The 27,928-nt window shown below is 45.9% G+C and overlaps 1 protein-coding gene across 3 annotated transcripts; it reads left to right on the plus strand.

Moving 5' to 3' along the window:
- Positions 1 to 2: 2 nt before the first annotated feature.
- On the plus strand, positions 3 to 27,093 carry Polr1b (polymerase (RNA) I polypeptide B). 3 transcript variants are annotated; one of them, XR_374430.4, is made up of 15 exons: positions 3 to 296; positions 1,996 to 2,163; positions 2,611 to 2,757; positions 4,282 to 4,414; positions 7,020 to 7,156; positions 8,264 to 8,487; positions 9,073 to 9,244; positions 11,675 to 11,846; positions 12,534 to 12,815; positions 14,672 to 14,805; positions 17,068 to 17,131; positions 18,073 to 18,229; positions 22,103 to 22,299; positions 22,744 to 22,997; positions 24,247 to 27,093. XR_374430.4 is itself a non-coding variant. In XM_006499025.4 (15 exons), exons 1-15 carry the CDS (start codon positions 120 to 122, stop codon positions 25,127 to 25,129), a joined length of 3,246 nt encoding a protein of 1,081 aa, XP_006499088.1. In that variant the 5' UTR covers positions 5 to 119; the 3' UTR covers positions 25,130 to 27,093. The 3 variants fall into 3 exon arrangements, 2 of the variants coding, with proteins under 2 accessions (XP_006499088.1, NP_033112.2); XM_006499025.4 differs by having other exon boundaries at positions 5 to 296; positions 12,534 to 12,760; NM_009086.2 differs by having other exon boundaries at positions 29 to 296; positions 16,961 to 17,131; positions 24,247 to 25,628.
- The last annotated feature ends 835 nt before the right edge of the window (positions 27,094 to 27,928 follow it).

Genomic DNA, 27,928 nt, shown 5'->3' on the forward strand with positions numbered 1-27,928 from the left:
AGAGGAACTACATTTCCCAGAAGGCCACGGGGTAGGGTGGCTGTGGGGTTGGTCCGGCCATTCCAGCCAGCCACGAGTAGCGTCCTAGCTCCGGTCTCCCGTCCGGGACTGGCAGAAGCATGGATGTCGACGGCCGGTGGCGGAACCTGCCCAGCGGGCCCAGCCTAAAGCATTTAACCGACCCCTCGTACGGGATTCCCCCAGAGCAGCAAAAGGCAGCTTTGCAGGACCTGACGCGGGCGCACGTGGACTCCTTCAACTACGCGGCGCTGGAGGGGCTGAGCCACGCGGTGCAGGTGAGTGCCGTGCACTGCGCTCCAGAGCTCTACCCTTGGCCTGGGGGGTCCTGGAGCGTCCCTGCGGTTGGGAGAAGTGGCCGGGGGGTGGGGGGGTGAGGGGTGCCTACAGTATGACCACAAATAGGGACGTGAACTCACCCTGCATTGCTTTGGGTAGTTCAGAGAAAAAAAGCAACTCATAAGCCTAGTGGTGTAGGGAAACTTGTATTTGTGACTCCTGGATTTATATATGAGTACGAGTCTGGTTTGGGGCGAACCATTTCTGGGTACTGTGAGATGAGAGTGAGGAAGTGATCTTTTTGGAACTGTGTTTTCCACCATTCCCAGCACTCGCGCCTTTTCACACCTGGAGTCTTACGTTCTAAAACTACCTCACAAGGTTCCAAGCTGATCAGACAGACTGCAGCAAGCACATCCTTCAGTTTGCTTCCCTTAAAGTTTTCTTTTTGGGGCGGGAGAATGGAGACGGTTCGAGATAAGGTTTCTCTGTGTAGCGTTTGCTGCCCTGGAGCTCCGTGGACCAAGGCTGGCCTCGAACTCAGAGATCTGCCTGCCTCTGCCTCCCGAGCACTGGGATTAACAGTGTGTGCCACCATCGCCCGCTTGCTTGCTTGCTTGCTTTCTTTCTTTCTTTCTTTCTTTCTTTCTTTCTTTTTTTTTTTTTTTTCTTTCGAGACAGGGTTTCTCTGTATAGCCCTGGCTGTCCTGGAACTCACTGTGTAGACCAGGCTGGCCTCGAACTCAGAAATCCGCCTGCCTCTGCCTCCCGAGTGCTGGGATTAAAGGCGTTCGCTGCCCGCTTTCTTTCTCTTTAAGAATTTGCAAGAGGAAAACTTGCCACCTGTTCTGAGTTGGTCATGTTGAGGAAGATAAAAAGTCCAGGGGAATCATTGTAACAGTGGTAGCAGAGTAAGGACGGGGAAGGTCTCTTTTTGTTGGCATCTTTAGTTTTTCCTGGCACGGCACTCTGAGAGTAAGACACCTCTCAGGTGTAATTGCTCCTCACTTTGGATGTTGGTTGTGTAACGGTAGCAGGCACCAGCAAGCAGTCAGTGCCATATTCTTTGAGAACTGCTCTAAGATGTGGCGCTTTCTGAGTCAGGAGTACAAGGGAAATGCTGCGACTAATCCAGGTGTTTAGAAAGCTCTGCATTAGATAAGGCTAAGGGAAGAAGATGGTGCCCTCCCTCAGGAGGCAGGGTAGGTTCAGGGAGAGAAATATGTAGTAGACAGTACCCTGAGCTTTCGTTACCAAACAACTGTATTGTGAGAACAAAGGATGGGGATATGTTGGAGAGCTTTGACTGCCAGACTGAGACTTGACAATATGGAAGCCATTTAGAACTCTTCGAACTGCCAGGCTTCAGTGTGAGGGAATAAAATATACAAAGCTGAGCTTTTAGATGAGAAGAGTTTCCCTATACTTGCCCCTGAAAAGCAGAGAAGGTAGATGCTTAGCTCAGCCTTTTCTGTGTCCGTAGAACCTACTGCAAATCAAATACATAGCGCACCATCCAAAAAGTTAAATAGTTGGCCAAGTTACCAGTTGGTTGTAACTTTAGTTGTCCCTTTTGGATTTGTTGCATTGGTGTGGTAGATGTCAGTGAGTGTAGACCACAAGTGGTGATTTCGGGGAGTCTTAGTGAAAAGTGCGTTGAAAAATGCAAGTGATTTAGCAGCGTGAATTGTCTTTCAGGCCATACCTCCCTTTGAATTTGCTTTCAAAGATGAGCGCATATCTCTTACCATTGTGGATGCTGTCATCAGTCCACCCTCAGTGCCCAAAGGGACCATCTGCAAAGATCTCAACGTTTATCCAGCTGAGTGTCGTGGCCGAAAGAGCACCTACCGAGGGAGGCTGACGGTGAGCATTTAGTGACATAGTGACAGCAGGTGGCTGTCCCTGCACACTTCTGAGACTAGGGCTGGTGCCACTGAAGTGATTGTATCTTCATCTAAAGGGACTGTGTGTCATCCAAAACATGAAGTCACTTCCCTGTGGCCTCTTCCTCCTTGTAACATGCTCTTTTGTGAGGCTGGGGAGATGGCTCAGTGGTTAGGAGCACTGCCTTTTCTTCTAGAGGATCAGGGTTTGGTTCCCAGCACCATATGGTGGTTCACAGCTGCCGGTAACTCCAGTCCCAGCAGATGTAATACCCACTTCTGGCCTCCACTGGTTCAGACACACATCTGGTGCATAGCCATACATGCAGGCAAAGCAGTCAAAATATAAACAAATACAGCTAAAATTTTATTTAAATATTTATTCTTGTAGGTCATGATATCTTTTTTTTCTTTTATTCCCATTTAGGCTGATATCAGCTGGGCCGTGAATGGAGTCCCCAAAGGGATCATTAAACAGTTTCTCGGCTATGTTCCCATCATGGTGAAGTCCAAGCTTTGCAACTTATACAACCTTCCTCCTCGAGTCCTCATTGAGCACCATGAGGAGGCAGAGGTGAGTGCAGGGATCGAGGCTGTGGGGCAGCAGCGAAGGTGAGGAAACAGGAGGCTGGACCACTGGTGTCATCATGTCTGTACTGTGCGTGGCTCTTACCACAGTCTGTTGAAGCCGTGTTGAGCCTGTGCATGTGTGAAACTTAAGTCTGCCGACAAGCTACACTTTCAACTCAAATTCTCTTTTATTGCCTTCCTTCCATCCTTTTTATTTTGGGAGGTGGGATGCGAGGGGTCATGCTGTATAGCCGTGGCTGGCCTGAAACTCACTGTGTGGATCAACTCACAGAGATCCACTTTAATGCACGTCGTCCACCCCACCCTGGGATTAAAGGTGTATACACCCAAGCCTGGCTATGTCATTATTGTGGGTGGCCAAGGGAGGTGGGGAGGGGGGTCAGTTTAGTCACTTGGTATCCTCTGACCACATGTAGAGGTCAGAGGATCAGAGGACAGCACGCCAGGTGTTGGTCAGGGCGTGGACTCAGGTTGTCAGGCTCCACAGCAAATTCCTTTACCTGCGGAGCCATGTTTCTGGTCCTAGGTTTCCGAGTTATCCATAGACATATTTACATGAATACTGAACCACCGAAGCATTGTAGAAGCTGCCTGCAAAGCTCCCTGAGCTGACTGGGTGGTTCCTGTACACTTTCCTCCGTTTTAGCTGCGAAGGTAGCTGTGGGCTATTGAGGTGAAGGAAGGAAGATGCAACAAACTCTGCATATTCCTAAGAAGACTGTCAGGCCTTGGGAAGAAGGTGTGGGTGTCAAATCAGGATGTGACACTCAGCCTCCCTGTTTGCCAGTTGTGGGGCTTTGGAGAATTTAAGTCACCCTAAGCCTCCATTTCTTCTAGTGAAGCAGGCCTACCTATCACTAGTGAGGCAGGCATACCTATCACTAGTGAGGCAGGCCTACCTATCACTAGTGAGGCAGGCATACCTATCACTAGTGAGGCAGGCCTACCTATCACTAGTGAGGCAGGCCTACCTATCACTAGTGAAGCAGGCGTACCTAGAAGAACCATGTGCTTCGTTCACAGAGCTGCAGCGGGGGTGTCTGTTTGATAGCAGACTGTTAGTATATACTCTTTTTTTCTTTATCGTTAAACGTATTTTCCTAAATTTGTCTGGTCCGGATTTGTAGTTAGCAGAGCTCTTGGGTAGTCAACCTCTTCCTTTGTCATTATTTTCTTAGCTTACCCGGGAGCCCATTTGAAAGCAAAAGTGGTTAGTATTTTTATCTTTAGATTTTTGGAGCAAGTTTTATTTGTTTAAATTAGGAATTGAAATAAGTTGGGACAGAAAGAAAAGTGTTACTGAGCCGTCTGGTTGGAAGGGACGGCCCTGTCTTCCTGACATCCTGTTCTCTGTGTCTATTGGATCACACTCGTGTATTTGACAAGACTTACCCTGGAGCTTGTTCTGTTTCCAGAGCCCGGCACGTGCCTCTCCTGAGGGTTGCACTTTGTTGGCAAGAAATACTGTGTCTAGTTGTTTAACAGCTGACAACCATGTCTTTGGCAGGAAATGGGCGGTTATTTTATAATCAATGGCATAGAAAAAGTCATCCGCATGTTGATTGTGCCCCGGAGAAATTTCCCCATCGCCATGGTAAGGCCGAAATGGAAAAGCAGAGGACTCGGCTACACTCAGTTTGGTGAGTCTTAGTGAACGTCAGAATGTTGCTTTAGACAACCTGAAAACCATTAACAGCTCTACAAAATAGTTGTGTTTCCCTTACATTATTTTTGTTTTTCCATTAAGCACTTCTATGATGTTCAGGGTGAAGGTTGGGGGGGGGGGGGAGTGTTGATCCATGTGTAAACTTTAAGTTACAGGCTAAGGACAGGGCTGGGAAGTGGCTCAGTGGGAAAGCATGGGGAATTTGGTTTGGGTCCCCATCACCCACATTTAAAAACAGCAGAGGGGCATAGCAGTGCTCATCTCTGATCCTAGCACTGGAGGGGAGAGAACAGGAGCCCCAGGCAGGGGCTACAGCTAATTTAGCCAAGGTAGAAAGTTTGAGGGTTCAGTGAAGACCCTGTCTCAAAAAAGCAAAGCGGAGAAGCGAGTGAGGAAGACCCCTGTGCCTGAGTGGGAGAATAACAGCCCCCCACATGTGAACGAACACACACATACTTGAATACAATCTAGTGCTAGTGTACAGCACTGGGACTGTAGTTAATGATACTGTTTTGCTTTTGAAATTTAAAAATTAAGATTTTTAAGTGTCTGGTCCCACATGTACAGACATGCACAGTTGGTGACTATATGTGGTAATTGATATTTTCATCAGTTTGATTATGGCCATTGCTATGCATGTTTCTCAGCTAGCAGGGTTCTGTCTTCATAAGCCTGGAGTAAATTGAAAGCAGAGTGCTTTAAAAATGCACTTAAAGGGGCTGGAGAGATAGCAGTTTCAGAGCTTGTAATCTTCAGAGAACCTTAGTTCAATTCACAGCATCCATGTCTGACAGCTCTAATTTTATTTATATATATATATATATATATTTTTTTTTTTTCTTTTTTTAATGCACTTAGAGCCAGGCACGATGGGGCACACCTTTAATCCCAGCCCTAGGGAGGCAGAGGCAGGTGGATCTCTGAGTTCAAGGCCAGCCTCGTCTACATTGTGAGTTCCAGTACAGGACCGTCAGTGTTTCATTAATAGACCCTATCTGGGGTGGGGTGGGGTGGGGGTGGGGATAATGTTCTTAGAGGCAGGGACTGGTTTGGTGGTAGATAGCTTGTCTGACCTGCAGAAGTTTCTGGGTTCATTACTTGACACCGCACACATAATAATGCACTCAGTACACTGACCTGCACACATAGTAGCTTAGCTTAGCAAGCCCAGATGTGATTAGAACAGTTATTAATACAGCAGCATACACTTTGAAAAACTCGACTAAAGCAAAGCCTGTTTTATGAGCGAGTGTCGATGAAAAACTCGACTAAAGCAAAGCCTGTTTTATGAGCGAGTGTCGATGCTCTTGTGCTCGCACACAGATTGGCTTTTTGTACATGTGGCGAGCCTGTGTAAACACTGTTCGAAACACTGGCGACCCCGGAGCCTGAAGAGTGTCAGCTGGTTTTCTTTTCCATCTCTGCGCTGGTTGGGAGCTTTGGCTCAGCGCTGCTGTCCAGCATCCTGAGAAAATACACAGCACTGTTAACCTAGGAGCAGGTCTCAGTTCAGAAGTGAACTGTGGTTTCTCCTGAGTGGATCATGGTTAGTTGGCACCATTGTATATGTGTATAAATTGGCGCCCTTTGTATATGTGCATCAAATTGCTTTACTATATATATGCTGTTTACTAAGAAAACTTGAGATATAACCCAGAGAGTGATTTCATAATGAAAATCCTTTGTATATTTTTCATCTGGAAGATTCCATATATTTATGGTGTTGTTTTTGAAGACGAAGGCTAGCCTGACTGAGTACCTGTGAACAAAGGCCTCAGAGGCCCCCTGGTTCAGGCTGCCTTGGCATAACCTCAAGGGGGACTAGTCTGTGTTCAAATGCTGCCTGTGACAGTGCCTGGCACCATAAGATAGCATATGGCATTCTCTATAAAACTTTTATATTACATATATAAAATTTATTTTTATAGTTGAGATAATAATCATCCTGTAATTGTTACCATAGATACAACACCTAGGAGAGCAGCATCTCAGAATGTCAAAACATGTAGCCACTGGTCCTTTTGGTCTGATAAAGTATCTATAAACCTGAACTCTTGAGTTCTGCTGTTCTCCATCAAGATGTTAGATAAGCAACCATGTCTGGACCAGTCCCACAGGGCAGTGAGGATAGGAAGTGCGCCCTGCCGGGTCATCCAAATATAAGGTGCTATAGGAAATGGGCCCCAGCTGATGGAAACCTTGGAAGTTCGGCCAAATTCACAGCTTCATTTATTTCACAGGGTAAACCTGTAAACATTTGGCAGTGGTCTATAGACATTTTTGATTGCCAGCCTTGGTTAATTTAATCTAATTAATTTAAGTTTTTAATTTGTTTTTGTTTTTTGTTTGTTTTGTTTTAAACAGGTTCTCTTTATGTAGCCCTGGCTGTCCTAGAACTCACTATGTAGACCAAACTGGCCTCAAACTTACAGAGATCTGCCTGCATCTGCCTCCCAAGTGCTGAGACTAAAGGTGGTGTGTGCTACAACGCTGGGCCTTGGCTCATCTTAACAAGCGATTTGCCTTTGGTTGTGGTAGTGGTCAGAAGGAAAATTAATACTCCGCTGTTGCTTGAACAGGGGTCTCCATGCGCTGTGTGAGAGAAGAGCACTCCGCCGTGAACATGAACCTGCACTATGTGGAGAACGGCACGGTTATGTTAAACTTTATTTACCGCAAAGAGCTCTTTTTCCTTCCTTTGGGATTTGCACTTAAGGTGAGATGAGATGAATGCTTGTCTTTTGCTGTGAGTAGACTCGTTGGGAGCTATGTCCTGCACATGGCATGGCAGGATAGTTTCTCTTTGTTAAAAGCTACACGTGCATATGTGTTACCCAAGCATTTTGGTAGTCTGAGACTGGAGGTTGCGAGATCCAGGCCAGCTAGGACAACATACCAAGACTTTGTCTTCTCCAACTTCCTCATCAAAATCCAAACCAAACCAAACCAAACCATACATGCGGTTTTACTTAATTAGCTCCTGGTCCATCCTTAAAATCAGTAGCCTGAAATATCAATAAACATCTTCTCTCAGGGTTTCTGGAGTTGTGGAACCTGTGAGTAGCCTGATTCCATGGCCACATTGAAGTGTTTGAGGTGCTGTGGGCCTCTGAGATGGCTCCTCCGGGAAAAGCACCTGGCACGCAAGACAGACAAGACAACCTGAACTCAGCCCCCAGCACCCACAGCGGAAGGAGAGACCTGGCTCCCCAGAGCCTGTCCTCCTTCACCTCCGGATGTGTGCTATGGCCTGTGGACCTACACACATACACAGGCATTACATCCTCTCCCTCTTAAAGAATTAAAACTTGATAGCAAATGAAGTGGTGTAATCATCTGGACTGAGCGTGCTTCCAGGACCCAGTGCCCAGCTAGCTGGCTCACTTATTGGTGGCTGTTGGCAGGAGGTCTCTGTTCCTTGTCCCTGTGGAGAGTTAGCTCAGAGAATGGGGTTGAAGGCAGTCTGTTTTTGACCTGGCCCTGGGAATCTGGCATCTCTCTTTCCTTTCGTATCTCTCTTGGTGATGTAGGACAGGCCTAATTAGTCATGGGAGGAGATGATTCCAGTTTTGAATACCCAGTAGGATCATTGGACTTTGCTGTTTGGCCGATTTTAAAATCACTGCTTTGCTTTGGAGGGCTGGTTTTGCTTGGGCATTAAGGTTATGAGAGGCTCAGTGCAGCGTGTGTGTTTGGTTTGATTTTTGGTGGGGGTGGCGAGGTTGAGAGGTAGCTCAGTAAATTAAATGTTTGGTGGTGGTTAAAAAGGAAGGTTTATTTTTTAAAAAAAAAAAAAAATGTTTGTTTTTTTTTTCTGTTTCAGGCACTCGTGAGCTTTTCTGATTATCAGATTTTCCAGGAGCTTATCAAGGGCAAAGAGGAGGACTCTTTCTTTAGGAATTCTGTTTCTCAGATGCTGCGGATTGTCATAGAAGAGGGCTGTCACTCACAGAAGCAGGTTCTTAACTATCTGGGAGAATGCTTCCGAGTGAAGCTCAGCCTTCCTGATTGGTACCCTAACGTGGAAGCTGCCGAGTTCCTGCTTAAGTATGTGTGCTCTTGGGGCGGGGGGGGGGGGGGGGGGGGGGGGGGGCGGGGGGGGGTGTTCATGCGGGGCAGTGAGCCTGGTGGGAAGGTGGTCCTAGCCGGGAAGGAGGCTTTGCTTTTTCCAAGTTTGCAACAGTGTCCAAGTAAGACAATAGACACTGGAAGTCACTAGTGTTGGTAATTTGTTACATTTACAAAATGCTCACTTTGTCTGTCCATAGATACACATTTCCTCTCTGTTCCTTTGTAAGTTGTGGGGCCCTATTTCCCTGTAGCAGTGGGTTTGTATTACATAAACACGGTATTAAAGGAGCAGGGTTCCAGCAATTGAGGTGTGGCCATTGTTGCTGAAAAAAATTAAGTCTTATTTTTAACTGAGCTGGAGTAGCTCTGTGTGGTTGCTTACTCCCTACCATATGGGTGAGCACAGCTCCAGACTTTGTGGCACTATTCCATCAAGGTTGCCAGTGAAGGTAAAAAGAAATTAGGGGAAGAGGAAATGTTACATAAGCGCAGACTAGGTCCCCGGTCCCTGGAAATGGAGCAGGACAAAGCAGAGCTGCTCTAAGGTGGTTTCTCTCCCAGCCAGTGCATCTGCATCCACCTGCAGTCCAACACTGACAAGTTCTACCTGCTCTGCCTCATGACCCGGAAGCTGTTCGCTTTAGCCAGAGGGGAGTGCATGGACGACAACCCTGATAGCCTAGTGAACCAAGAGGTCCTCAGCCCTGGGCAGCTCTTCCTGATGTTTCTGAAGGTGAGTGCCTGCGTGCCCGCGCTGTTCAGGGGCCACTGTGCCACTGTCTGCAGGCTGATGATTCCTAGTGTGAGCATTTTACATCCTCTCTTCTTTGCTTGGCAGTGAGGGACTTAGTCAAAACTGGAGCTTATGCCAGGCCTGGATATCTGGGTGTCATCTGTATGTAATTTTGTTTCCATGTAAAACCTGGGCTTCCCAAATAAGAGGCGTTTCCTGAGACTGACCTGGTTGGCCCACCCTCCCTCTCTTCTTTCCCTTCCTTCTTCCCTCCCTCCCTCTCCTTTCCTTCCCTTCCTCCCTCCCTCCCTCCCTCCCTCCCTTCCTCCCTTCCTCCCTTCCTCCCTTCCTCCCTTCCTCCCTTCCTTTGGTTTTCAAGACAGGGTTTCTCTGTGTAGTTCTGGCTGTCCTGGAACTCGCGCTATAGACCAGGCTGTTCTCTGCCTCCCAAGCACTGGGATTAAGGGTGTGTACCACCACCACCTGACTGATTTAGGTAAAGATTTCTTCAATTGGAGCAACAAGGGCTCCACCTAAGATTCGCTTAATCTTAGAAGCCAGGGTCAAGGGCTTCATGCCCTTGCCATAGTTCCTATTTTAGTCTATTGTATAGTCCACCTTCCCCTTAGGCCATTGTAAATATGTGTGTGTATGGGTGTAACTCAGCTATAGTCTGAGAAGCCAGGTGTGATGTCTTTACTCTCCTAGGGCAAGGGCTTTCACACCCAAGTCATGGTTCTAACTAGGGAGTTCCGTTCTAGCTAACCATCTCGTGAATAATGCAATACTCTAAAACCACAGCCCGATCTACTTCCTAAACCATTGTAAATTCCTGTATATGGGTGAAACTTGGCTTTTATTCTAAGTGATAGTGTAATACCAGAGGCTATTCTAAATGTCACTGAATAGCAATATTCTTACCGAATTTCAAGCCCATGGTCTTGCTCAAGGACGTTCTAGGACTGTTAGAACACTGGCAGAAGGCTTTAGCTATGTCAGAATTCAATCTTAAAAGGCACTTATAATAGGATAATACTAAAAGAGAGCACGTGGATCCATACACTAGACTATCGCAGGAATGGAAAATTAATGTATGGGTTAGAGAGAACGCCAGACTCCAGGAGCGAGTTTCTGTGAAACTCTTTTGCCTCGTGACAGCCTGTCAAGCTGACTCGACCGGAGAGCGTTGCATTTTCCCAACAATAAAATTTCATTCCTTGTAGCTAAAACTCCTTCTGCTATAAATACTTACAGTATAGTTTCCTTATCCATTCCTCTGTTCTTGGACACCTAGGCTGTTCATAGCTTAGCTTGTGACATTGATGTGCAGGAATCTTGGTGACACGTGGGACCACGAGGAATGGTAGGCCTGTTTTGAGTTTTTAAGACAGGGTCTCACTGAACCTGGAGCTCACTAATTTGGTTGGGCTGGGTGGCCACCGAGCTCCAGGGATCTACCTGTTTCCATGTCAACAGTGCTGGGATTCCAGGTGTTTGCTGCTGTGCTGCGCTGTGCTGTGCTTTGTAAGCGGCTGCTAGGGATCCAGACTCAAACCCCCATGCTTTGCAGGGCTAGCACACCACCAACTGAGCCATCTCCTATTTCATTTCTTGTTATTCGGTGTTTTGACAGGGTGTCTCTTTACCAGCTCAGGCTGGCCTCGAATTTAAATGGAGATTAGTTATATACAACCAAGCCTAGTTTAATTTATATATATATATATATATATATATATATATATATATATGTTTATGTAGTCTAAAGGTAACATCAAATTTCGGTCATAGCTCTGATTACCAAGAAACAACTGTATGGACTGATATACCCTTGGATACAGTTGTTAGTCTTTGGTTTTTTTCCCATGTCTTTAAGTTCATCTGCTTATCTGCTTGCTAAAATTTATTTGCAATACTTTAATTGTTTTGTTTTGGTTTTTTTTTTTTTTTTTTTTTTTGTGGCTCTGACAAAATGCCTGACAGAAGCTAACATAAGACAGAGAGGATTTACTTGGGCTCGTGGTTTTGGGTACTATCATGTGTCACAGTAGAAAGGGTTCCTGGAGTTTCTGGATATAGTGTAGGAATATCAAGTGGGAGCAGAGCCAGCTCCTGGGGTCCCAGGTCCACTACCAGGTCCCACTTCCTAGAGGACATGGATGTTGGAAACTGATGTTGTGGCCTGTGTAAGAGCAGGGTATGCTCTCAAACACTGAGCAGTCTCCCCAGCCCCTGATCTAGACTTCTTCCTGTCCGTCTTTAGAAATGCCTGAGCTTCAGTGTACATTGAAGGGCTGTCTTTCAGGATGTGCTACCAATGTGTTCTTTGTCACATGCAGAAACAGCGGGCCTTGACTGGACCGTATCTGTAGATACAGCATTTGAGATAATTAAAGCAAGTACTACTTTAAATTTAACATTTTCTTCTTTTAGGAAAAAATGGAAAACTGGCTAGTGTCTATTAAAATAGTTTTAGATAAGAGGGCTCAGAAGGCCAATGTTTCCATAAACAACGAAAATTTGATGAAGATTTTTAGTATGGGAACAGAGCTAACAAGACCATTTGAATATCTTCTTGCTACTGGGAATCTGCGTTCTAAAACAGGTAAATTAAACAGATAGGCCATTTTTATTTTCAAATTACCTGCCTATATTAGACAGGTATTATATTAATAAAAATAACTTACTGAGGAATTTCAGAGTTACTCATCCTCACTAAAGTCAGATTTCACGACATGGTAAATTTTGGCAAATGTCTGCCACCCTGAAGAGTTCAGCGAGGTGTCTTGACTGTGTAATCTAGTGCTAGTACACAGACACATTCCCATGACTCCTAGAAAGCAGGTGACCACTTATGTCTGGAGCAGAGTTACCGGATGTTAGCCACAAGAGTTTGGATATGTGCCACTCCCTGAGCCAATTGTATTTGAATAAATTGGGAAAATAAAAAGAACAGTTGGGATCCAGAAATCTGCTTTTGTTTTTCTGACAGCTGCTACTAATGCTGCTTCTCTCTGAGTGTGCCAGCTTAACTCTAGGGCTCTCAGATCAGTCTAACTCAGTTCTTTCCGTTCACCTGATCTATGTTGCGATAATCTACTTTTGTGTATGGTGGGAGAACTGGGAATTGAATCCAGGGCCACTCGGGTGTTAGGCTAATGCTCTTAGCACCGAGCTACATCCCAGCCCCTGAAGTTTTATCATTTTACCAAAAATCAGAAACAGACAGTTTGGGGTTTTTAAACAAGAGTTTGCCTTGTTTTGAGTGACTTTTTTTTTTTTTTAAATTAAGGTCTCGGCTTCCTGCAAGATTCTGGCCTGTGTGTTGTGGCTGACAAGCTGAACTTCCTTCGCTACCTCTCCCATTTCCGCTGTGTGCACAGAGGGGCTGCCTTTGCCAAGATGAGGACCACCACCGTGCGCAGGCTGCTGCCAGAATCCTGGGGCTTCCTCTGCCCTGTGCACACTCCAGACGGGGCGCCTTGTGGGCTGTTGAACCACTTGACTGCCGTGTGTGAGGTTGTTACCAAGTTTGTGTACACGGCATCTATTCCAGCCTTGCTCTGTGGCTTAGGTAGGAACAGTGAACAGCCTTGCTGGGCTTCACCACACTGACCAGCGTCAAGCCGTGAAGTTACTCTGGGGATTCAGCAGGGCCGTTTCTTCACTCCTCCATGCAGGAGTTGGGCTACATTCTGAGCCTCTCTCTCGGGCATTCTGAGATGCTAAAATACGTTCCATGTCCTCAGTGTTGTCCCTTTTTACAAAGTGAAAAGATAGAAAGATGTGAGGTGGGATGGAGGGTAGTATTCAAGTGTAGATGCGGTTGGTTGTCTTGAGTTTTGGGTGGCTCTCCTTTGTCCCTGGTGGACCTTTGCATTTCTCAGTAAAAAAACGGTGGTTTGGGGGAATTCCATTAAAAAGCGGCTTCTGCTCTGTAGCTGATGCCCTAGATCAGTGACTGTTGCCCCTGGGAACTTGTAGCTGCTGTCTCTGCTTTGGGGGAAACTCAGTCATAGGCTTCTCCTAGGCTTGCTCGTTGCCTCCAGTTTGTTTTCTCAATTAAAGATGGTGGTCTTTGAGTATGTTATACCAGTTAGTCCTGGGCTCTTCCAGTTAAGATATAAAAACCACAGTATCGTGTCTTTATTGGATTGCGGTCTCCAGTGGATTGAGGTTTATGAAGTGCAGCTTAGAACTCATGAGGGTCAGGTGATAGATGCTTCAGGTAACCAGAGGGCAGTGAGTCAAAATCAAGACTTTTTATGTAAAATACTTCACCCAGCTGGAAAGTAACCACTGAGAGGGAACTTCAGAGAAAAAGATAAAGAAATAGCCAAGAGTCAGGAGATAGAAAATGGAGTAATCTGTTTATTTGCTGACTGCAAGGCAAAGAGTAATGTTGTTCTATCACTAATTAAAATCAAGCCAGGCAGAGTGGCACACACCTGTAACCCAGCACTTGGGTGGTGGAGGCAGGAGGATCAGAAGTTGAAGGAGATCCAAAGCTACATAGGAAGTGTGAGGTCAGCTGGGTTACCTGAGACCCTGTGTCAAGGTCCAAAGAAAGCAAAGAGAAAAGGTGAATGTAGACGTAGATAGTACATCCGACCATGGACGAAGAGACGGGAGGCATTTGCTCTGGCTCTGAGGAAGAGGGCAGAATAGAAGACTGTCCTTGCAGGGTGAGGGCTGTTGTGGGTGACACGTGAAGCCCTAAGTGGTAGCCTTTGACACTTGGGAAAATGCTGGCTATTTTCACATGGCACCTCTGTGTGCCAATGTTCTTTTTCATTTAACTATAGTTGGTTCTCATTTGCAGCCCTGTAGTGTATTCAGTTTACTGCCAATGCTGTCAGCCCATACTGAACCATTACTTCTGGGGGAACTGTAGGGCTCAGCACTCGCAAGTCTAACCGTGAACTCTAAGCCTGCAGCCCCAAGCTTATTTGACTTTCTCTTAGGCCTGACAGCCATGTTGCACTTAGGAAGACTAGGCAGCCCCCGGTACTAAGTGTTGGTGTGGCCTTGAACAAACATTGAAAGACTTTCCTGCAGTTGGAGCACAGAGCAAAAATGGCCAAATATCTACAGCGGGACACTCACATTTCTGCCATGTTACCTCACAAGTAGCCATATTATAATGTCTAAGAGGTGTATGTCCAAGTATGGAAACCGCAGATAAGGAGGGTCGGCATTATTAGGTTTTTCTAGGGGAAGGGTATTAAATGAGCAGGCTTTAGGAATCCGCGTGTGCCCAGCCATCTTCTCACAGGAGATGGGTGCTTGTGTGTTCTTGATGAAACAATTTACAGTTGTACAAACAATACCAAAGCATTTGTGTTGTCCCAAATAGGACAAATAGGACAGTTGGACAGCTAAGCTGAGAAAGCCGTTACTGACCGCCCTTTTTTGTCCTTTTTCCCCCAGGAGTCACTCCTGTTGATACAGCGCCATGTCGACCGTACAGTGACTGCTACCCTGTCCTGCTGGATGGCGTCATGGTGGGCTGGGTGGATAAGGACCTTGCTCCTGAAGTTGCAGACACTCTCCGTCGATTCAAGGTGATTATCAGTCTCTGAGGTGTCTTCCTTACCCTCCTGAGTTTGGTTCTCAGCCTTTCCTAGTTGATGAAGTGTCCTGGTTATGTCTACAGTGGTCAAGCAGGCAGCAGGTGGAAGCTAATTCCAGAAGTGCCTCACCCTTCTTCTGGTGGTATCTTGCCTTGTGTGAGGAGTCATTGACAGACACGTGACCTCTAAGCATTTATTGGTCATTTCTGAGGTCCCTGTCTGCTTATGTAACCAGCTTGACTTCCTAGGAATGTCACCAGTTGGTTACCGTGACTGCTCCCCAGTTGTCTGCCCTGGGAGGTATTCATCTGCACCTCTTAGGTTGGTCACGTGTAGTTAGTTTTTCAGGGGTAACTTGTGGACCCACAGTCTGATGGTTCTCGCTGACTGATTTCTGATTTCCACTGCTCCTTTGGTTGCTCTTTGCTAAGTTGCTTGTGACTGTGGCGGTTGGCTGCACTCACTCTAGTTCACACAGGCCTTGGCCGTCTTCCTGCTCAGTCCCAGGAAGCTAGGGTTACAGTCAGAGTTCTTTATTTCTACTCTTCCTAAGCTTGCAGCCTCTACTGAGGCCTGTCTTAGTGAACACAATATTTTTATCTTGGTTTTTTGAGCCAATGACTTTAACAGTTTTCTCTCTATAGTTTGGCTTTCTTTTTTCTGTTCATTATTAACTTTTGTGTTAATTTAATTCATGGACTGGTGAGATGGCTCAGTGGGCACAGGCACACACTCAGACCTAGTGACCTGAGCTTGATCCCCAGATGGCACAAGATCCCAGGGAAGAGCTGGCTTCCCAGACTCCTCCGCTGCTCTCTCACTTTGGCTCTCATGGACCTGTACACATGCAAACACTGAATCCATTAGAATTCAAGGCTTGGAGAGATGTCTCAGTGGTTTAAAGCACTGGCTGCTCTTCCACAGGATCTGGGTTCAATTCCCAGCACCCTGTGGTTGTCCACAACTGTCTAGCTCGGGTTTCAGGGGATTTCACTCCTTCCTTTGAACTCCATGGGCACCAGACACAACATATAGACATTTGCAGGCAACCTTTCATACGTATTAAGTAAATGAGTAAATCTAAAACAATTAACCAATCAAAGAATTCAGTCTGGTCTAGACATGGTAGCTTAATCCCAAGCAATGAAAGGCCGAGACAGGGACAACTATAATTATCAATTTGTGTTTCATTCTTTTCTCTTTCTTGAGCTTTCTTTGGTGTCTGTGGTGAGCTTTATCCTCTTCCCAGACATCAGAGATGTGATGTGGCTGTGTTAACTGAGGTTGAAGACAGCATGGCTGGTCTCAGGACTCAGTGCTGCCAGGGCTAGAATGTCGCCTTTTAATGTCATTTCCTCCCTCTGCGCAGTCTCCATTCGTCTTCACTGATAATGTGCTGAGATGTGGATCCCTTAAGCATATATAGTTTTTAGAATCTTTTTCAAATTATTGTTTTGGTTTGTATTTCTCCCTTTACTTAAGAATTTTAAAAATAATTTTAAGATTTGTTTTTTATGCATGCATGCATTGTCTGTGAAGGCCAGAGGAGTGCGCTGCATCTCTGGGAGAGCTCTTGGCAGTTATAAGCCACCTGTCATGGGTGCTGGGAACTGAAACTTGGTCCTCTGTGAGACCAGTAAGTGCTCTTAACCACCGAGCCATTTCTCCAGCCCTGTTTTGGGTTTGTTGTTGATGTTGTATGTGTGTGTGTGCTTTGTGATTTTAAAAATATATGTGTGTGTGTATGTGCATGTCTGCATTTTGGTATGCACTTGTGAATACAGTGCCTACTGTATGTATTCTTAGCTGTGTAGCCCTTTCTGCATCCCTGTTGCTTGTTTGTTCATTTCCAAATATAGGATTCTTTTCGTGTAATTGTTTGGAAGGAAATTTATTAACTCATGTTTCAAACAGGAGAATAACTTGCCTTTTTGAAAACACTCCTTTGCCATTTCGCGAGGGCTGAGTGGCCTCGTCTGTGGCTGAGACTGGGATGGACAACTGTGGCTCTGGAGTGCTAGGTTTATTACCCAATGACGTCATCTCTTAGATCTTTTTCTTTCCTGTTCTGCCTGGCTTCTCGTGACAGGGAAGCTGAGATAAGACATACATTTATTCTTCACTAAACTCTGTTTTGTTAAACCAGGTGTTGAGAGAAAAAAGAATTCCTCCCTGGATGGAGGTGGCCCTGATTCCCATGACAGGAAAACCAAGTCTGTACCCAGGTCTGTTCCTCTTTACCACTCCCTGCAGGCTGGTGAGGCCTGTGCAGAACTTGGAACTGGGCAGAGAAGAGCTCATTGGAACCATGGAACAGGTAGGGACCAGCTGCAGTGTTGCTTATGGAGAACAGCTTTCAGAGGCTCGGTATCGCGTTTTAAAGCGTTTGCTAGGAGGTCAGACTGACTTTCCAGGCTCTCTTTGCCCGGCTCTAAGTAGTCTTGCTGTCTTGCCACGCTTCCAGGAACCTGCGGGAGGCGTGGTGTTCGCATGACTGCCCTTCATGCTGCCCAGCGTTCACGGTTCTTTTTCACTTGGCTCTGTCACAGTTGGTGAGACCAAGGCATCCCGTTAACTCAGGTCTCAGTTGTCACCTGCATCTTTGCCATTGACAAATAGATTTGTGCCTATTTTTTAAAAAATATTTATTTATTTGTTTGTTTGTTTATTTATTTAATGTGTGTGAATTCACAGTTGCTGTCTTCAGACGCACCAGAAGAGGGCATCTGATCCCATTACAGATGGTTGTGAGCCACCATGTGGTTGCTGGGAATTGAACTTAAGACTTCAGGAAGAGCGGTCAGTGCTCTTAATCGCTGAGCCATCTCTCCAGCCCTTGTGCCTACTTTAAAACAAAAGAAACTGGGTATCACGGTGCACTTTAATCCCAGCACCGGGGAGGCAGAGCCACCAGGGAGGGCTACTCAGAGAAATCCTATCCAAAATAAATGAACATTTATCCTCCTCTCTGGCCCCTCACATTGGACAGGGTAGATGCGGGATGAGTGTCTTAGGGGAAAGCGTTCGGGAGATAGCTCAGTGGCGGAGTGCCTGGCATTCACAGGCTCTGGGTTCCGACTCCAGCACCTTAATAGCAGCGAGTGGGACATTTGTCTGGATGTTCCCCATGCTTCTGGCAGAGGTCGTTCCTGGTCTGGGTGATGTAAGCACTGTGCAGCCTCGAGGGCCAGCCTCTGGGAAGCAGCAAGACCACCACAGTTGTTCCGTGCCTCTCTTCCTGCCCTCCCTCTGCTCCAGCTCTTCATGAACGTCGCCATCTTTGAGGACGAGGTGTTTGGTGGCATCTCCACACACCAGGAGCTCTTCCCTCACAGCCTGCTGAGCGTGATCGCCAACTTCATCCCCTTCTCGGATCACAACCAGAGTCCTCGGAACATGTACCAGTGCCAGATGGGTAAGGTGGGCGGGGTGAGGGTCGGCACATGAGAGCACAGAAAGCACTTGTAAATTACATTGAGGTGATTTCAGACTTACAGTAAGCTTCAAGAATACTACGAAGAATGCCCACAGATGAGACGTCTGTTCTGTTACCAGCTTGCCCAGTTGCTTTTTCAAGCGTGGTGGTGCCCTCCTCCACAGTTCAGTGCGTGTCCCCCACTGTTAGGACTTTCTTAGGATATTTATCAGAATTAGGAAGTTTAGCATTAACTGGGTTTTTTTTTTAAGATTTATTTATTTTATGTAAATGAGTACACGTAGCTGTCTTAAGACGCATCAGAAGAGGACTTCCGGATCCCATTAGAGACGGCTGTGAGCCACCATGTGGTTGCTGGGAATTGAACTCAGGACCTTTGGAAGAGCAGTCAGTGCTCTCAACCTCTGAGCCATCTCTCCAGTCCCTAGCATTGACTTCCTTATTTTAAAAAAAAAATCTTACTTTAAATTACACTTATGTGTCCACAAGTGGGTACTGTGTGTAGATGCAGGTGTCTGCAGAGGCCAGGGGCATTGAGTGCCTCTGGTGCTGGAGTTAGTCAGTTGTGATCCTGGCGTGGGTACTGGAGACTGAGTGCAAGAGCAGCATGCACTCAATGTTTTCATCCTTACTCACTTTGAAGTGGGGTGAAGCACCAAAGGCCCATGGCCAGTCACCTGTGTTCTACTAGTGTGTCTCCCTTGATGCAGAGGAACTCTTCAGTTTGTTTGTGACATTTACATTTTTAAAGAAAATGGCTTGTCTGAGCTTTTGTGACTTAGGCCATTATAGTCAAATCACGTACCTTCTCTACTCTTCATTTCGTCTGAGTCACGCTCTGAGCATTTGACATTCTCATGGCCTTCCTTGAGCTGGTCTTGAATCAGTATCCTTTGGCCTCTGTCTGTCGTCACAGGATTACAGGTGTACATGTCCCACATCACGTCCTGCATCCTTGTGACAGATTTGTTGTTTACTGCATGGGTATGTGACTACAGATCCTCTTGTCCTTATTCTGAGATGTCTTTTTCACACTCACCTGAAGGAAATCTTTGCTGGCTGTATAGTGCTGAGTGGACATATTCTTTTATTTCAGTGTTGCTTTAGTCTGTTGTGTCTAACTAGAAGGCAGGGCTTGTAAAGTACAGTTTCCCTGTCCAGTGTACTGTTTTTTCTCTCTTTAAGACTTATTCTTAAGCTGGACGAGATGGTGCACACCTTTAATCCTAGCAGTTGGGAGGCAGAAGCAGGCAGATCTTTGAATTTGAAGCCAGCCTGGTCTACAGAGTGAATCCCAGGACAGCTAGGACTATACAGAGAAACTTTGTCTCAAAAATATAAAATAAAAAGACTTGTACTTTATTTTTGTTTTCAGATTGACTGTATGTCTAAACATGATTCTTTTTGTGTTCCAATAGCATTTACTGGTCTTTATGAGAAAAAAAAGTGATCAACTTTGGAGCATTTTCAAGGGCTTCCAAACTTGCTTCTTCCTCTTTATTTCTCCTCCTCTTTAAAGACTTGCGTTTTCATAAAAGTCCCTGTGGTTATTCACCTTGCTGTGTGTGCAGGTTATGTGTGTGGGTGTACACGCTGTGGCATGATGGTGGAGGTCAGAGGGCAGCATAAGGGTGGAGGTCGGAGGGCAGCATGAGGGTGGAGGTCAGAGGGCAGCATGAGGGTGGAGGTCGGAGGGCAGCATAAGGGTGGAGGTCAGAGGGCAGCATAAGGGTGGAGGTCAGAGGGCAGCATGAGGGTGGAGGTCAGAGGGCAGCATGAGGGTGGAGGTCAGAGGGCAGCATGAGGGTGGAGGTCAGAGGGCAGCTCTGTGGAGTAGTCTCTCTTCCTGACTTTATGCTGGTTCTGGGGCCTGAACTCAGGTTGTCTTTCAGTCTAGGCCTTCTGCTGGGTGGGTTGTTTGTTGGGTTGTTTGTTCTTGCTACCAGTTTATGCGTTCCAGGTATTTGTTCTGTATTCACTAAGGTATATTTTCCTGTGTCTGTTGAGCTTGATATAGCGGGTGCTGTAAAGCTACTGTTCCAGCATCAGGGCGTCCTGGGGTTGCTATCCATTGACTGTAGTGTTTCTTGAGTGAGTTATGTTTGCTGTTGTGTCTCCAGTAATTACTGTGTCAGCTCTTAGCACTGATGGGCCTCTCTGCATGGGCTGTTGCAGTCTTGACTGCTGTTTAACTAGGTTCTTAGTCTCAGTTAAGCTACTTGGCTCAGTCTCATGCATCATGAGCCATTCAGTTCCCACCAAAGGTCTAAACTCAACATGTGTGCAGAGTAAAGGCTCTTCTTGGGTGGTCCCCACTTTTTTTTCTAAATGCCTCTTACTTTCCAGTAGCTGCCATGCTGTGAATTCTGTTCCCTGATTCTTCAAAACAGTAAACCACGGGGGTTTCTAAAATAATTAAAAACTGATTTTTTATTTTTATTTATTTTTTTTTACTAAAGTGATTGCTTTGTTTCAAATATAATTCCTCTCAGTTTCTGACTACTTCAGCAAACCCCAGTCCTTAGGCAGTAAGTGGGCAGGCCAGCCGACAAAAGCGGCCTAATGGAGTGTCCTGGTGCTCTGTGCTGTGAAGAGGCACCGTGACCAAGGCAACTCCTACAAAAGAAAGCATTTAATTGGGTCCAGCTTCAGTTTCAGAGATTTGGTCCATTATCAACGGGGTAGGAAGCACAGTGCCCCACAGGCAGATACGGGACGGGAGAAGTATCAGTGTACATCGGATCCGCAGGCCGAGTGAACAAGCAGAGCCAGTGGACCTGCACCCCCAGTGACACACTTCTTCCAACAAGGCCACGACCACCCCAGCCCTAGTCCCTCTCCAGCCGTACCGCTTCTGTACCGCTTCTAATGACTACGCATTCAAACATGTGAGCCATGGGGCCATTCTCATCCAAACCACCACACGGAGGGGGGCCTGGTTTGGCTTCCTGTACCAGGGAGTGCAGTCTGTCCTGGCAGGAGGTGCAGGGGCAGCTGGCCACACAGCATCCGCAGACTGCACTCAGTTTGCTTTCTCCTCTGTATTCAGTCCAGGAGCCCAGTCTGTGTTTGTTCACCTCACCTAGATAATCCCATACAGACACGTTCACAGATTTGTTTCTATGTAATTTCTATATCTAGTCCAGGTCACATTTCTGTACACATTTTTGGTTTTAAATCATCTTGCTCTGAAAGGATTCCTTGTAAAGGGATTCACAGATGTACTCACCTGTCCCCAGACTTCACAAATACTGACATTTCTGTGTTTGCATCCACACAAGTCCCACACTTGTCAATATCCTCTGTGGCTTTCAGTGTTTCCATTGAATATAAAAGATAGTGTTGCTAGCTGTGTGTTACAAGTGTCTATGAGTGTATGTACATTAAATGCAGTTCTTCCTAGCCTGTTCTCTCATAGTCTAGGCGTGATGATGTTCTTGGGTTCTTGGTTCTTTTTTTTGTTTGTTTGTTTGTTTTGGTTTTTTTTTTTTTTGGTTTTTCAAGACAAGGTTTCTCTGTATAGCCCTGCTGGCTGTCCTGAAACTCACTTTGTAAATCAGGCTGGCCTCAAACCCAGAAATCTGCCTGCCTCTCTCTGCCTTTCCAAGTGCTGGGATTAAAGGTGGTCCACCACCACCACGGCGACGATCTTGGTTCTTTTTTTTTAACGTATTTTCTTGGTTCTTAAAGCTAATGTTAGTCTGATAAGCAGAGCCGCCATGCTTAATTTATTCGTTCTGTGGTGTGTATTTAGTTCTTTGCAGTTTTAGGAAGCACATTGAGAATTGAGGATTGAAAACAAGATATAAAAACTTTTTTTTTTTTTTTTTTTTTTTTTTTTTTTTTTTGTAGGTAAGCAGACCATGGGCTTTCCGCTGCTCACTTACCAAAACCGATCAGATAATAAACTCTATCGACTCCAAACCCCTCAGAGCCCTCTAGTGAGACCGTGCATGTATGATTTCTATGACATGGACAACTATCCGATCGGGACAAACGCCATTGTAGCTGTGATCTCCTACACTGGCTATGATATGGAGGACGCCATGGTGAGTATTCTAGTTGTAACTCTGCAATCCTTTTCCATTGCTGTTTGTGAACTTTCTTACTGTGAGATCACTGAAGGAATGTTTGTGTGTCCTCACGGCCGTAATACATTTGTTCTTTAAATGGTTAATTCCTGCTCTGAGACGAATGGAGGGAAACATTGAAAAATAGCCAGTGTGTATATCTTCCATATCCGTGGACACACTATGGGTAAAGATTGATTTGAGGTTTTGGCATTTTCACCCTTTATGTTTATCTTTGATTACATCTTAAGCCATTTATGAGTCTGGGGCTTGATAGCGTTGGTAATTTAGAAATGTAGTTTCAAAATCAATTGCTGGTTACTTCAAACCAAATATTAGTGCAGCCGTAACTGGTTGGTTATATTCTGAGAGTCTTTGCTTGCTCCCAGTCTCATACGTTAACTGGACTCTTTGACTCCACAGATTGTCAACAAGGCTTCCTGGGAACGAGGCTTCGCTCATGGAAGCGTCTACAAGTCTGAGTTCATAGACCTCTCAGAGAAGTTTAAGCAGGGAGAGGATAACCTGGTGTTCGGGGTCAAGCCTGGTGACCCTCGGGTGATGCAGAAGCTGGACGATGATGGGTTGCCATTCATAGGCGCAAAGCTGGAGTATGGCGACCCTTACTACAGCTACCTCAACCTTAACACTGGGGAAGGCTTCGTGGTTTACTACAAGTAAGTCTGGGGACATGTTGGACTGCTGGTTGGTTAGCTAGTGGAAAATTGTATCACTGGGAACCTGATTGGTCAGGAGGACACTGTGTTGACCAGCCTGGCCCTGATATAATGAGTGATGCCCCTGCCTCTTAAGTGACGGGAGTATAGGCCTATGCTGCCACACTTGCCTTCTGTGCTGGTTTTTAGGGCTGTTTCTTAGTAAAACTACTGGAGGTCAATGAAGTTGTCTTCAAACAGAAGGAAAAAATATAGGTAGTAATCTAGTTATTGTTTTTAATCTCTGCTGTGCTAAAAAAGTCAGACTGGAAATGGAAAAAAAACTCTCTGTTCTAAGGTCTAGGGCATTCAGGGTTCAGGCACTGACGGGTTCACTAAGGTGATTGTCTGGTGGCCCTGCCTTAGTGTCCTCACATGGGGAAGATGGGAAGGCAGATGAAGGGAACAGCTCAGACCCCTTCTGTGAAACCCTGTCCATTAATGAGGCTCCCTCTTCAGGACTTAAATCTGTCCTTGGGTTGGAGAGATGGCTCAGCGGTTAAGAACACTGACTGCTCTTCCAGAGGTCCTGAGTTCAAATCCCAGCAACCACATGGTGGCTCACAACCATCTGCAGTGTGATCCGATGCCCTCTTCTGGTGTGTCTGAAGACAGCGACAGTGTACTCATACACATTAAATAAATAAATAAATCCATCCTAAAGACCTGACTCCTGACACCCCAGCAGCAGAGGTGGGGTTGGGCGTGACCCGGTGGTGAACACAGATGGGTGATGTCATTCATGGTCATTGCAGAAGTGAGCACTGTGCTGTGTTGGTGTCTTGCTTTTGTCGTAGCTTTCTAAGGTCATTTCCTTCAAACATGCAGCTAGGGGTGTTTCCTAGCCAAAATACTGGGTTCTTCGGCCTCTCCTTAAAAGATGAATGATTGACGTTGCTGCTTTACAGGGATGGCTTCAGTGGACCTGCCTAGGAGTTTTTCATTTGCTAATCTTCTCTCAGATAAGCGTAATTAGGACTCCTAGCCAGCATCTATTTATATTGCTGAGCAGATGGGGATGCAGTTTACACTCTTTATAAACATTAATCATGTTGACAGGGCTTGGCTAGGCTCTGTGTCACATGCCTCTGTTCCTAGCACATGGGAGACAGAGGCAGGGGGATCACTGCAAGTTCTAGGTCAGCCAGGGCTAGAGACTCAGCAAACAGAACAAACTGCTTGACTTCTTATTTCATGCATTTTCTTGTAGGAGTAAAGAAAACTGTGTTGTGGACAACATCAAAGTGTGTAGTAACGACATGGGCAGTGGGAAGTTCAAGTGTATCTGCATCACAGTCCGCATCCCCCGGAACCCAACCATTGGAGATAAGTTTGCCAGCCGACATGGTCAGAAGGGCATTTTGAGCAGATTGTGGCCAGCCGAGGACATGCCTTTCACTGAGAGTGGCATGATGCCGGACATTCTGTTTAATCCTCACGGGTTTCCCTCCCGTATGACCATAGGTATGTTAATCGAGAGCATGGCTGGGAAGTCTGCAGCTTTGCACGGTCTCTGCCATGATGCTACACCCTTCATCTTCTCCGAGGAGAACTCTGCCTTAGAGTACTTTGGTGAGATGTTAAAGGCTGCTGGCTACAACTTCTACGGCACCGAGAGACTGTATAGTGGCATCAGTGGGATGGAGCTGGAGGCTGACATCTTCATTGGTGTGGTTTATTACCAGCGCTTACGACACATGGTGTCAGACAAATTTCAAGTCAGAACAACTGGAGCCAGGGACAAAGTCACCAACCAGCCCCTCGGGGGACGAAATGTTCAGGGTGGAATCCGCTTTGGGGAGATGGAGCGGGATGCTCTGTTGGCACACGGTACGTCTTTCCTTCTTCATGACCGGCTTTTCAACTGCTCTGACCGTTCTGTCGCTCACATGTGTGTAGAGTGTGGCAGTTTGCTTTCTCCGCTACTTGAGAAGCCTCCTCCGTCTTGGTCTGCGATGCGCAACAGAAAGTACAACTGCACTGTCTGTGGCCGCAGTGACACCATCGACACCGTCTCTGTGCCGTATGTCTTCCGGTACTTTGTAGCTGAGCTGGCAGCCATGAACATCAAAGTGAAACTGGATGTCATCTGACTTGATCCCCGCCATCTGAGCTAGGAGATAAGAACAGGAGGTGTCCTGTATAACACAAGTGAGGGTATTATGGGCTCACTCTGGGTCTATACAAGAATTTCAGTACTGAAGCCAAGAACAGGCAGGTGAAAATTCAAGACTTCTGAGTCTCTGTAACCTACTGAAGTTGGTTTTCATATCTTTTTCAAGACAGGGTTTCTCTGTGTAGCCCTGGCTGTCCTGGAACTCACTTTGTAGACCAGGCTGGTCTCAAACTCAGAAATCCACCTGCCTCTGCCTCCTGAGTGCTGGGATTAAAGGCGTGCGCCACCACGCCCAGCCTCATATCTTTTTTTAAAAAAGTTATTTTTGTGCCTTTAAAAAATGACTTAATTGATAATAGATCATGCAGGGCAGGGCGCCTTCTTTCTGGGCCCAGGTTCACTGCTCCCTGCTTTCAGTAGCAGAGGGTGTCTGTTATCCAGAGCAGGCCAGTACAATAAACAGAAAATGGAAGCCATATGTGTGATTTTTATTTTTATATACATAGAAACTAAAGCTAGTTCATGTATATAATTTGATGGGTAAATTGGAATGTAGGTGTGGTCTGTGATGTCATTATCACAGTCAAGGTGAGTAACTAGATCTGTTGGTCAGTGTTGAGTGCTGCAGTAGAGAGAGCAGCTCACCAAGATGCTAACCATTTTCCACAGGAGCAAAGGAGCTCAGCCTTCTTGAAAAGACTGACCCCAGCTAGCACATAGCAGTTACTTTTATCCAGTCATTATACAAAATTAATTGGGTCGGGAAAGGTTCCAACTACCAGAGTTATCTTGCTTGCCCTTGCTGTCCGAGAGAGCAGACAGCCCACACAAATCCCTTTTTGACCATGGCTAGCCATAATCAAGAGCAAGAACTCCAGGTTTGCCAGGAGTGTCTTAGTACCAAGGTCTGTGCAGCTGAAAACAGTGCAGACTTTGGAGGAAGACAACATTTCTTCAAGGTTCAAACGTCTCAAAACAATTTCTTAACCTCTGCTTATTAACCTAGACATAGCTTTGCTGAAACAGTTCACTCAAACCAGACACAAAGGTTTCCTATAAATTTCACTACACAGATTCATCATCTCCAAAGTTTCCTTGTGCACCTTTGAGTGGTGTGTGTGTGTGCGTGCGTGTGCGTGCGTGCGTGCGTGCGTGCGTGCGTGCGCGCGCATGTGGTGGGATCATGCAGCACCCGTCCTGTGTGATGGGCATCTTTCATGTAGCATGACCTCGTCTACGCTCAGCCGTGTTTTTGAACATGGTGGGACTTCCTCCTCCTTTAAGGCTGAATGTATCTGATTATTGAGTAACTATGTTCCTTTGCCTTTTTGCTAACCTCTGTATGCGTTTCTCCGTGCTTGTTAGGGTTCTGTGTGTGCTTGTGTATAACATCTTACACAGCCGTACTGCTCCCTGTGAATGGGTGTTTGAATTTTTTTCATAAGGAGAACACCTTGAATTGGTTGATCCTTCCCCTGTGTTAACAGCTCAACTTTAGACCCGCACAACCTATTCTCTGTCTCTTCACAATATCGTAGCTGGGGATAGTGTGCAGATCTAGTGTCCAAGTATTTGTGTTCTAAGGGTCTTGTTGCCCGTGAACTAGTCACCTCCCTGCTCCAGCCTCCCGAGTGTGAGAATTAGCATCATATCCCACAATACCTCGCTAAATTTTTTAAAATTAACTTTTGATCTTAAATTGTAGATTCTTGACTAAAAAAATCTATGTGACATTAAGACAACCTGGGCGCTTACTCAGACTTGGCAGTTTTATGTGCTCTTATGTATAGTTAGTTGCATGGACTGTTATCCTCTGGGTAGATTGCTGTTACACACAGGACATTATTACAAGCTTGTCCTGTTGTGTCTTCTCTCATTATCTCTAACCCTTCAACATATTCTCAATAATTTCAAGAAATACATGTAAATAGAATCATGGCATATTCTGAAATGGACTTTTTCTTTTTTACTTAACAGTTTACTTTAAATTTGTGGAAGTTGTATGTGTGAGTTCATGCCTTTGCATTGCTGTATAGTACTCCACAGTATGGGTGACCTACTTTTGCCATCCACTTTGAAGGACATTTTGATTCCAGTTTGGGGCACTAAGAGAGAAAGCTTCTCTGGAAGGCCACATGCATGCTTGTGTGTAGATATAAACTTCTTGTATCTGGGACAAACGTTCAAGAAGCAATTATTGCGTCATAAGATAGTTACCTGATTTCATAAGAAATAGGGGAGGGAGTGAAGGAATGGCTGACTAAAGTGCTTGCTATGCAAGCAGGAAGACCTGAGTTGTGGATCTCCAACACCTGCATAAAAACCTGCAGAAAAGGCATGGTAGGGCAGACTTGGAATCCCAGTGTTGGGATGAGGAGACAGCTCCTGGATGTTCACTGGTGGGTTTTAAGGTTCAGTGACACCCTGTCTCCAAAAAGCTTCAGGTGTCAAGCAATAGAGGAAGCCACCTGCCGCCAGCCTCTGCCTGCACACATGTACATCACACACATGTCCCTAGTTTCCTTTTCCTGCTCCCTCTTAGCGGCTACTGACATTTACAGCGTGCCTGTCCTGGTGTTTTCTCTCAGACCAATAACATTGCCCTTGATTGTCCTAAATGAGTACCTTTTAAAGTTCTTTCATTAATGAGCTCCCCAGAAGGGAACCCCAGTAACAGAAGCACTCTTGAGACCTGCATTTCTCAGATCCGCTTCACTTCAAACCTTAGGGTTATCTAGTTCTCTCCATTCCATTCTTAATGACTCTTTTGACAGCA

This window comes from Mus musculus, chromosome 2 (genome assembly GCF_000001635.26).
Source record: "Mus musculus strain C57BL/6J chromosome 2, GRCm38.p6 C57BL/6J".
Lineage (NCBI taxonomy): Eukaryota > Metazoa > Chordata > Mammalia > Rodentia > Muridae > Mus > Mus musculus.